The following is an 11,509-nucleotide window of genomic DNA, read 5'->3' as shown; positions in this document are numbered from 1 at the left end:
CCTGAGTATTACTGGAAACAATGCAACTCTGCGCCAACTAAAGAGGTGCCAGGAGCACAATTAGTCGCGCAGGCTGAGTGCCTAGCTGAGACAGGACCTTGGAAATCAGAGGTACTGGGGGGAATGCCCATAGAACTGTCCGTCCAATCTAGCTGGAAGGCGTCCGGTGCCACCGACCTCGGGTCGTGGACTCGGGAGCAGAAAGTTGGTGTCTGGTGATTCACCCCAGACGCAAACAGATCCACCTGTAACGGCCTGTATAACAGGGAGATAATCCCGAATATCCCCGGGTCGAGCCTCCACTCGTGAGGAGCAAGGATCCGGCAAGACAGAGCGTCCACACGGACGTTGTCCACCCCTGGGAGATAAACAGGTAGCACCCTGATATCGTGAGAGTCGCACAATAGTAGGAACTGCCACGTCTTTCGTCGAAGCGACGGAGACGCCGTTTCCCCCTGCTTCCGGATGTAAGTCATCGTCGTTTGGTTGTCCATCTCTAGACGAACCACTTGGCCACGAAGCAGACCCGGGAAGCGTTGGAACACCAACCTGACCGCTCTCAGTTCTAGCACATTGATATACAGTTTGATCTCCTGCTGGGACCATAGTCCCGAGGCAGTGTGATCATTCAGAACGCCTCCCCAGCCGGAGAGTGACGCGTCTGTTTGAACTGTGAGAGACGGAACGGGAATGTCGAGGGGGAGCCCCCGGGACAGATTCCCGACCTCGGTCCACCACTGGAGATGTGTAATGAGCCACTACGGAGTCTCGAGCACAGTCTTGAGATCTTCCGAGTTCGCCCAAAGTCGACGGAGTGCTTGTTGAATGGGACTCATTCTCAAGCACGCCCGCCAGACCAAATCCACTGTCGCCGCCATGTTGTCCAGTAACTGGAGCCATGTACGAGAAGTGTGACTTGCGCTTAAGGGACTTGATATCTTGTGACAGAGATACACGTCCTCTCACCGTGTTGAAATTAGCCACTAGGAAGACTAGATTCTGAGTGGGGCTCAGATCTGACTTCTTGAGAATGACCATCCACCCTAGAGTGATCAGAATATCTATCACTTGTTGTGTAGCTATCTGACTCAGGGATTGCAATAGAGCTCTAAATAACCAGTCGTCGAGGTACGGATGGCAGAACCGACCTTTTGACCTGGCCACTTGGGCGGGAATCAACATCAGCTTGGTGAACACCCTCGGGGCCGTGGAGATCCCGAATGGTAGAACCCTGAACTGATAACACCTCCCGTCGAAAGAAAACCTCAGGTATTTCTTGAACTCGGGGTGTATTGGTATGTGGAGAATGGCTAACGTCAATAGACTTAAAATACGCCTGTCTCGACAGTTGAGATCACTGTTTGGTGACGAGGAAACAAGTCGAGTAGAAGCCCTCGCTTTCCTGTCCCTCCGGACCCGGTTCGATCGCAGTTTTCATAAGAAGTGCGTCGACCTCGGCACGGAGGAATTCCGCCTTCTCTCGGGTAGCAGGTACCGGAGTGTGCTTTATCCCGGAGAAGGGGAGGGGTGGATGATGTTTCCACCGAGGCAAATGGCCATCCCTTAAAGTGCACGGGGTCCGGGGATTGTGATGTAACTGTCTCCCATTCCTTCAGGAATAGAGCCAGTCGGCCGCCTACGGGGACATCTGGCTGGAGGCAGTGGACCCCGGCTGTCGGCAGTTCGATAACTTGCGACTGTGGGTTCACCCGGGGCTCTTCGGGCGCTAATGGGAACCCATCGTTCCCAGCCCCGCGAAAAAGCTGTTGGCCTCGACCAGCTGCCTTGCCCCGGCCCGTGCCTCTCTTGCTCCTCCCGGCGCCCTTATACCTGAAGGAAGCGGCGGCTTCCAAGCAGGTGTGGACGTCTGACCCGTGCGTTAGCGTAGGAGGGGACAAGTGGAGAGGCCCGCTTACGCGGTTTTAACGCTTGGTACCTCCAACAAGGCCTTAGAGTCTTTTATGGAAGTATACAATTGAGCGGCCTCTCGGACCACCTGCTGAGCCCCAGGGAAGAGGGTGGCACCCTCTTATACGGCAAAGCAAGTAGGTCTTGGCGTGTGTAAGTCGAGTATTTAGATACCGATATCCACCGCCTGTGCATGCCCATAACAGCGCACATCAACTGCGAGGCACAGCTACGAATAGCGTCCCGCGCAAGATAACTGAACTTCCGTTAGTTGCGCAGCCAACTCCGAAGAGTCAGCCGGCCCCTCTCCCGCTAACTCCCTCTGTACAGCCGACAGATACGCGGAGTGTACGGACACACGGAGCTGTTGGCATGCATTATGATATTGCTCCTCGAAGCATATGTAAGCAGCCTTCAACTCCGCACCGCACGCGGGAAAGGGGGGGCAACTGCCGGCCCTGCTTGACCTTAGTCAAGTTGGGTGTCTCCGACTCTGGCATGGGCGCAGCCACCTGAGGCAGTACCTGGACAATCCTGTCCCGCACGTGCCTCTGCACCCGGCCCGAGGCCGAGTCCCGGTGCCGAGGTGCCGGAGGTTCAAGGGAACCCACCTGGCACTGGGCTAGGTATCCACAAGTGGAAGCCTTGGCCTCGGAAGAGGCGTCTGGCTCCGCTAGGGAAAATTGTGCGTCGGTAGTGCACGGGCCGGCGCCCGCCACCACTACGCTGGGGAGCGACCTCGAGCCGGAGCCGAAGCTCGGTCTCGGATCGTCCCCGAGACCAAGGGAACCCCCCTGGCTCCGGGCTACGAATCCACTAGTGAAAGCCTCGGCCTCGGAAGAGGCGTCTGGCTCTGCTAGGGAAAATTGTGCGTCGGTAGTGCACGGGCTGGCGTCCGCCACCCCTCCACTGGGGAGAGACCTCGAGCCGGAGCCGAAGCCCGGTCTCGGATCGTCCCCGAGACCAAGTGGTCTGCCTCGGGCGATGCCAGGCATAACACAAGGTCTCGAAGCCGCGTCCGGCCCAGACAACGGGGAAGGCTCAGCCCGTAGCTCCTGCCGGAGCCGAGACTTCACCTCCTCCATCATCGACGCTATCGGCGACTTAAGTAACGCAGAAAAGTCTGCCAAAGACAGTGCAGGAGAGGGTGCAGTGCTTACTACGGGGACCCTCGAGCCTTCTCCCCCGGCCCCCAGAGAGGGAGCGGGGGAGACAGTCTCGGCAGCTTTTTTACGCTTTTTAGATCGGAAAGATACGTGCATAAATTGTGAAACTAGAAGCAAAGGCGTAATGTAGAATGCGATTTGTAACGCGATACTAATAGCCAATGTCGTAGTATAATTATAACACCAAAGGGGCGTGTTACGCGCTAAGGTGTTAAACCCGTAAAAAAGGTAAGTGTAGTTTATAAATTAACACACCACCTTGGGTTTTGTAAAGGAAAAAATTGTAGACCAATGCTGTATGATATAACAAAACCCCAAGCCGTTTCTTAATGGCCTTGGTGTTGCATGTATCAGCCCGTGGAACTACAATATGGACGCCATTACGGCCATTTGAATTCAAAGGTACCGTGCACGTGGCGTATAATTACAACTCTATAACTTCACAATGCGAGGTATTACGCCTTTGCAATGAAAGAAATGTACCATACATACAGTTTGGTCTAGCCATGGTTCTTGTCGAGCGATAGTTTCTCTTATTTTGTCTTGTGTGAAAAATCAACACGTCTGTCTCTTACAGATGAAATCCTCCTTGGGGCACGGCAACCCACCTCCCCACATTCTGTCAGCATTTGACATATGGAAAGTGATTTGGGTGAGAGTTGCTCCCCCTGGCGTGAGGTGCCGTTGGGGGTGAAGCCCCGTAAGGGTGGTGGTATATCATACAAAAACAAAGTTTTTTGTGTGGTAACATTTTTTATTAAGGAAAATGGTTACAACTATGTCATGTAGATTTTCTTGAGCAAGGAAAATGCAATAAGTGCCCCAAGGAGGATTTAATCTGAAAGAGAATGAGTGATTTAACTGGTTTAAATATTGACACCACGTCCTCAATTTACACCCTCCATAACAAAAGCTGAAACGGGAATTAGGCTATAACCTTTGAAGTGGATACATTCTTGTCTATAAAATGTGATGTATAGAGTGTGGAAATTCAGTTTAAAATGCTTATAACAAACTTGGGTTATAACAAACTAAATTTAGTTGTCCCTATGAACTCATAACCATAGTTTACAGTGCTTTGATAGCGCCAGTGTGTTATGTTCATTTGACAAACAATAGAAGGAAAATGGAAGTTCAAACATATCCTTGGAACTTGGCAATCTGCACAGCACCAATTATATTTGAATAGGATAAAACATGATACAGGTTGTAGTGAGGGAAAGTAGGGCCCAAGGTTGAAGCCTACCGAGATTCTCTTCTCCCGAGTTTGCAACCCTAATTGTCGATCGGCACAATAAACACCAAATAAACACACAGCTATTCCTTTCCAAACAGCAAACCTATGTAAAATGTAAATGTCAAACAGGCTGTTGTCTTGCTGTGTGAGGTAGGGTGTGACTTGTTCGAAAATTATGTTCATTTGTTGCATTATGGGGAGGATGTGTGGCCGAAGAATCTCATTCATGTAATGGTGTGCCGTTAAATTCCCAAGAACTTGCATCAAGACTGTTCTACCAGTTTTGCAGATGGCTGCCCACATCATCACACAACAACCAACAAATCTGTCCACTTCCTGTATACATAATGTTTCCCACGATGCCTATAAAACCTGACTCATCACCAAACCAAACTTATCTCCATCGCAGTTGTGGCCATACTCTGTGACCTTGACGATGAAGCTGACGATGCAGGTCCTTCTAAATCACACTTTGCACTGTCTAGCAGTTCCTCACTGTCTTGGCAATTCTATGTCCCATGCAGTCCTGGTATTGCCGTAGTTGTAGAGGTGATCGAAACTGACATAGCCATATTAATCTGTCCTGTGATATGAGGTCGACTGGATCTGGGAAGGTAAAGTGTTGTACCGTGTGTTTGATAACGGTTCCACTGTCTTGTAATGGTGCTTGGTGATATGTGAAAAAAACACTACAGGTGAAGATCATTCTCCTGTTTTTAGTCAGCTGATGGCATTGTTGCGTTGGGCTTCTGCTTCGTGGCATGTTTTTGCTGTTCACTTGTTCACTAAGATTGTGATGATAGCAAATATATACCCAACAGGTTTTTTTGCCCAACAAGTGATGAAATCACGAGCTGGGCTCTGAATAACTGCACAAGCCGTGACAATCTGAGCACTGGGAGTAAGCCAAACTTTGGTTGGTACTGAAGAGAAAAATTGCATGCCGAACGACAAACCCGATGCAGGCAACAAGATAAAAAATGAAGATCAATGGCAAGGAAAAAAACAAAAATAGATTCCCTATAAATAACAACATGTCACCAGTGTTTGGCCATTTGAAAGAGAATAAGTTGACTGGGATAGACATGTGATCAGGGCATGTAGGTCAACCAGCAGGCAAAGAGGTGAAATGGGGTTTAACGTCGCGTCCAAGATAAATGCACTTATATAGCGTACGTGTGTGTGTTTGTGTGGCTGCTTGTACTAGTCCGAACTAATGCCAATTTATAGTGCTAGCTCACTGAGATACCATGCCGCAGTTTAACATGAATACCCCACTCAGACACAGTATACTGATCACTCTGAGCCGACCAGTCCTTGTTTTAGTCCCTTAATGCCGAGTGCCAGACAGGGTAATAACAAGTACCATCTTTTAACGTCTTTTGGTATGACGCGGCCGGGGATCGAACCCCGGACCTTCCGCTCTCTGGGTGGACGCTCTACCACTAGACCACGGAGGCGGTCAGCAGGCAAAGAGCTGGGATGTGACAATGGTGATGTGAGGTATGTATGGATGAATTAACTTTAAAAACTAGAAACCTTTATTTCAGACACGTTTGCACTCAGGACTGAAAGAAGAAAGAGAAATGCATTGTGTGAGATACGATAAGTTTGAAAAAATTTAATTAATGACGCCAATTCTCGAACTCAGTCTAAATAAACTATCAGTAGTAACTGAAAAAAACTTGTCCCCATTGCAGACACTATGCACCAAGTAAAATAACATGGATCAAGCGTCAAAACTGTGTTTGCTCAAAATCTAAAAACATATATATATATATTTATTTAATCGAATTCAGTCCTGACAAGCATCTCTTAGGTAAGCTTGCAAAGTTTCATTCATGTTACTTCAGTTGTTTCTGAGACACCTTGTCCCCAACACTATGCACCAAGTTGAAAAGCATCTAGCAAGGGCCATAACTCTGTACGAAAAATAATGTATGCCACCAATTCTCAAACTCTGTCTTGACAAGTATTTCTTAGATAAGCATGCAAACGTTCACTCATTTAACTTCAGTAAGTCGAAAAGCATAGAGCAAGGGCACAACACAAATACACAAGCGTCATGAGAAGATCACAATTCCCCCCCCCTCCCACCCTGTACAATTCATGCCCATCCATCACAACAGCGTCCCGATCCACAGGACACTGCCCACACAACACAGGACATTGTTACGATTTGATCCGATACAGCAGAATCTGGCACAACATAGTCACGATACACCAAATTTCATTACATTATGTTGTTTGTTTGTTGTTTAACTCAACAATATGACGGCGGTTTGTAAACAATCGAGTCTGGACCAAACAATCCAGTGATTGACATCCTGAGCATCCTGGGTACAAATCGAAGGGTTGTATCAAGGTTAAATTAAGAACATGCATCTAGAAACTAATTAAACACCCACTGGTTTTGCAACTAAATCTGTCCAAAAAGAAGGCATCATTCATGTCCAGGCTGAACTATAGTGGAAAATTAAACTTCTTGTGTAAGATGAGACTCTTGAATAATGAAACCACAGTGAATGATACAAATGTTCAATATTAGCACCAAAGTTGCAATAGTACTAAAACAATGGATCTGGGAAGTTCCATGATCAGGTATGAACAACCTTTACTGTCATTAAGGGTTCTCTGTCATCTTACAATCCTGAAATTCAGTAGCGAGTGTAATCACCCTGTGCCTGGATGACTGATTGTACCCTTCTCCTCATTCCTCCAGTGAGTCTTCTGATACGATCAAGAGGTAACTGCTGCCACTTCCGATATAATGCAGCCTCAAACTGCCACATTCTGTGCTGGTGGCTGGTGGCAGCCCACATCCAAGTATGTACCAAACATGTTCCAATGGACTCACAGCAGGCCAAGGCAAAGTGTCAATGGCATTTCCTTGCAGAAAGAAATTCAGTCACACATGAAAAATGAGGTCAAGTTTGCCTTATTTTGAAGATCATGCACTTGCCACTTGATCTTAGCACAGGTCAAGTGGCAAGTGCATGATCTTCAAAATACGGCACAACAGGATTGAGGGTGTCCTGGATGTAACAATCTCAAACTGTTACAATGTCCAGTTTAAAGTCATGAGACATTGTTCCTCACGCCATCACGGAGCATCCACCATAACACCATATGGAATTGTTGGTACAATGTTCCTTGGGGTGTACTCAGTATTTCAAACACACATTCACCCATCTGTGACGTGCAGCAAGCATCTGCTTTCATCAGACCAATGGATCCATCACCTAATGCTCAAGATTCCAATGACATCGAGCCATACAGCAAACCAATCAAAGTCTCTGATGATGTGGAGTTAACAAGGGAATATCTGATGACCCTATGTGACTTCAATCCAAATGATTTTAGCCAGTTTTTGACACTTCTGGTTGACTGATGCCTATTGGGAAGCCATTGTTCTTTCAGAGCTTTACTTGTAGCAAAGGGTTGTTGCCTCACAAGACGTGCTAGAGCCCTGTGTTCCCGTCCAGTTGTCTTTTGGGGTGGCCCTGGTCATGGACAGTCCTTTACTCAATCTGTCGGTGTTTTCTTATGAGTTTGCTGATGACAGTATTGTCACAGCCATGTTGATGTCTAATGTCTCTGCATGACATACCTGTGTCATGAATGCCAATAATTTGCCAACTGAGTGCCTCTGACAGCCTTTTGCATGCCATGGTAACGTATGCTGACTATTCGGATAATTGTAACATCATATACCTTTAACTGCATGAATATCAAAGTGCTTTTCTTGAATCTTGAACTTATCATACTCCACGGTCATATGTCTGTGTGTTTGGGCAACACAGTGAGTTATTGTCATGACAATACTCAAGATTGATAGCCATTCTACGAGAACAAGAAAACTTGAAGTTTTATGGAGGGGATATCACTGGTTTTCATTTTGTCTGGGGGTGCTTAATTAAATGCTAGGTTCATATATATAAAAACAAGAACACCAGAACATATATGGTAGGCCCGACTACAGAAACAAAAAAATCATAACATCAAAAGTTGTCAAAAGGACTTATTTTAACTGGTGTAACATCCTGAAACATCCCCCTGGCCAGTTCTTCAAGGGGGAAGGTTTGGCCTTGTCCAGTTCTTCCCCAGGGAAGTAATAGCTTGGGCCATTTCTTCCCTACTCCTGGCCAGACCTAATCCCCTTGAACTGAGGTGGGCAACGTTTAGCCTAGGCTAGATCTTCCCCTTAGGCCAGGCATTTTATATTTTTCGGATTATGGAACCGCCAGCTCTAATTTTTGAGAAAATTAAAATGAGATTTCCCTTTTTTTTCCTAGCCAATTTTTGGGCTGAAAAATCTGTTATCCTAAAAATAAAAAAAGCCTGGCCTTATCTTGACTCCAGCCATGGCCAGTTCTAGTCCACTGTAGTCAGACCTTCACTAAGGGAAGGAGTGAACCTTCCCCATCCAAGGTAAGTTTGAAATTTGATGGATGGGGGAGCTGGCCAAGGACATTCCTTCCTTGGGGAAAGTTTGGCCTTGGCAATTTCATCCCCAGGAAAGGTTTTGCCTGGGCGATCTCATCCCTGGAGGTTTGACCTTACCCAGTTCGGTTGGGGGACAGGGACGTAATAGCCTGGGCTAAATCCCAGGGATGAACTGGCCAGGAGAAGGTTGAGCCTGGAACACCGGGTCCACAGTAGTATTGCATGTTGTCTATAAGAGTAGTTTTGAAGAGTAAATAGTATTGTCTTCTTACACTGCAAACATGACAACCGTCAGACAATAGAAATGACTGCAGTGGCAAAAATCAATAGTAGTGCTATTTTTCTCTTCAAGACTCCTCATATAATAGCCACTGAACAACTTATACTTACTTGGAATAGTTTCTGCTTTGTGAATATCCAATCCAGGATGTATTTCCAGCTTTAGATAGAATTATTCCAATCATATCCGCCTCTTTTCCTTCTAACAGATATGTTTGTAAATGTTCAGCAAAAACATTCTGGCAGTGTGATTCTTCCACAAAATCAATTTCAAGTAACTTGTCAACTAATGTTTTGACATTTATTGAGTTCAAGAACTTAAAAGCTCTCTCTTTCAAACTCTGGACAAGCATCCTCTTGTGAAAAACACAGTCAACAGACAAAGCAGAGCCCAGATATTGATAGACATGTGGTAAATCATCAATTGGTCGACTATATCGGCCATCACTACAGAGTAACTGAATAGCTTTCTCAAACCATTTCCGAGTCAGTTCAGAGATGACGTCTTCCCTGCAAACATCCAAAAAGCCATGTTTCAACATCTCTGTAAATAAAGAGTGTAATATTTTGTTTTCTGACACTGCCAGTATTTCCATGACTTTTACACAACAGGAAGGATCAACAAAGAGATTGTCAGCACGAAGAAGTGTCTGTAATTTGTGGTGGTCAAGCGTATAAGTCTTGTGGGTGTTTTCACAGATACAAACCACAGTCTGTTCCATACATCTGGCAACATCTCCTTTAATTCTTTTCCATCTTGAAAGTACATCATGGAGCTCAACCACTTGCACAATGTTTCTTGTCTTCACTGCAGAAGTACATTCCTTTTTCACTCTCATATGGATGATATTCTCAACATCTGTTTTGAATTTGCTCACATTTTCTTCCTCTGCCAAGGTAAATTCCAAAGGTAAGTAATGTAGCAATCTCTCAAGAAACTCACGATATGCCGCTTCATCCTCCTGGCTCACAAGACTGTATGTTCCTCCGACAACTGATCTAATGTGTTCAAAGTCATGTACCTTGAATGTATTTGTTGAAAGAGATTTCCCTAACAGCTCAGAGAAATATTTAGGTGAAAACAGTGGAAAGCAATATTCCATGACCGTGAAGAAGTGGCATTGACTTTTAGAATATGCAACTTGACACAAACTTTCTGCAATCCACCTAAAATCTGATATCATTGTGCTTGGAATGTCCTTCACAGAAATTGCTTTAAAACCTTTCAGAATTGACTGACAGATGGTTGATGTAACCCATTTTGAATGTTTTATGTAATCTTGATTTTTAGAGAGTTTTCTATAAATATACCCCACAGCACTGAATCCATCAGGTGACAAGCAGTGTGTTTCATTTTCAAAACAATTTTTCATCATCTTGAAGATTGAATCAACATCTCTGCGGTCTCTAGAAATATTTCTGGTAAGATCTTCAATTTGCATGAGAGCATCTTTAAATCCATATTCTGAGATATTCAGTAAAATGTGAATAACATGACCACAAAATCCTTCTTCATAGTCAGATAGGCCTACAGTGCATCGAAAAATGTTTCTTGTTCCCATTGCCTGCCAAATATACGCAACCGTATGAATATAACTTGATATCCATTTACTGCAATAATGTATTTTGATACCACAATAAAGTTCATCAACATCTGGATGAAAATCTACCTTTTGACTAGTCCACATATTTTCATCCAAAGACTTCATTCTTAAGTAGAAATTTCCAACACCTTTTGATGAAAATTCAACAAACACATCTTTGATATATTTCTTTTTCACTTCACTTCCAGGAATGTAGACAAGTACTTCTTTCTTCAGAATCTGTAATGATCACACAAAAATGACATCTTAATTGGGAATTTTCAAATAAAAATGCTTAAGTCTACTTTAATTCACTTTATATGATTTCCTTGTGATGATTCCTGTATATATGTATTGCAGATTACATAAATGTTTGATAATAATATCAACTGTAAGTTTTGAGAGATCATCTTCTCTCAGTGTAAATGATTATTGATGTCTTCACACATGATCAGACACAGTCATACTTACATGTAAATTTCAAATAAGTCTTACTTTGGCAATGTTAAAGACAAACCATGGGCCTTGGTATACAGTGGATAACCCTTGTGCACATATATATATTTATCTATTAATAGCTCCGAGGATCAATTAGGAACTAAGCATACTGTGTTTTCAATGTACAGCTAGGTTATCTAGGTTACAGGTGTATTAAACTGCACAAAATTGAATTTGAAACCAAAAACGCAGCATGAGGTTTCAAATGTTAAGTTTAGATTTTTCATTTTTTATCAGTACTATGTTCAGCTAGCGACTGCAATATTTGCTCCAGTTATCATAAAAAAGCAGTCAAAGGCTACCATTGGTCAATCATATACACATGACATTCTCAGAATTTACTCATTAGCTGCACATGTTCATACAAATTGCATTTGTTGGAAATACGCCAA

General features: G+C 44.6%; 1 protein-coding gene across 1 annotated transcript in view; it reads right to left on the bottom strand.

Moving 5' to 3' along the window:
* The window catches only part of LOC124132819, a 61,897-nt gene that overhangs the window by 29,267 nt on the left and 21,121 nt on the right, over window positions 1-11,509 (bottom strand). Inside the window, exon 6 of the mRNA XM_048392472.1 lies at window positions 9,148-10,859. Coding sequence (XP_048248429.1) covers window positions 9,148-10,859 — 1,712 coding nt within the window. The remainder of the gene's footprint in view (window positions 1-9,147; window positions 10,860-11,509) is intronic.

This window comes from Haliotis rufescens, unplaced genomic scaffold, assembly GCF_023055435.1.
Source record: "Haliotis rufescens isolate VD_foot unplaced genomic scaffold, xgHalRufe1.0.p SCAF_11, whole genome shotgun sequence".
NCBI classification, from domain to species: domain Eukaryota; kingdom Metazoa; phylum Mollusca; class Gastropoda; order Lepetellida; family Haliotidae; genus Haliotis; species Haliotis rufescens.
The sequence above is the reverse complement of the archived record's forward strand: the minus strand, read 5'-3'. Positions and strand labels throughout refer to the sequence as shown.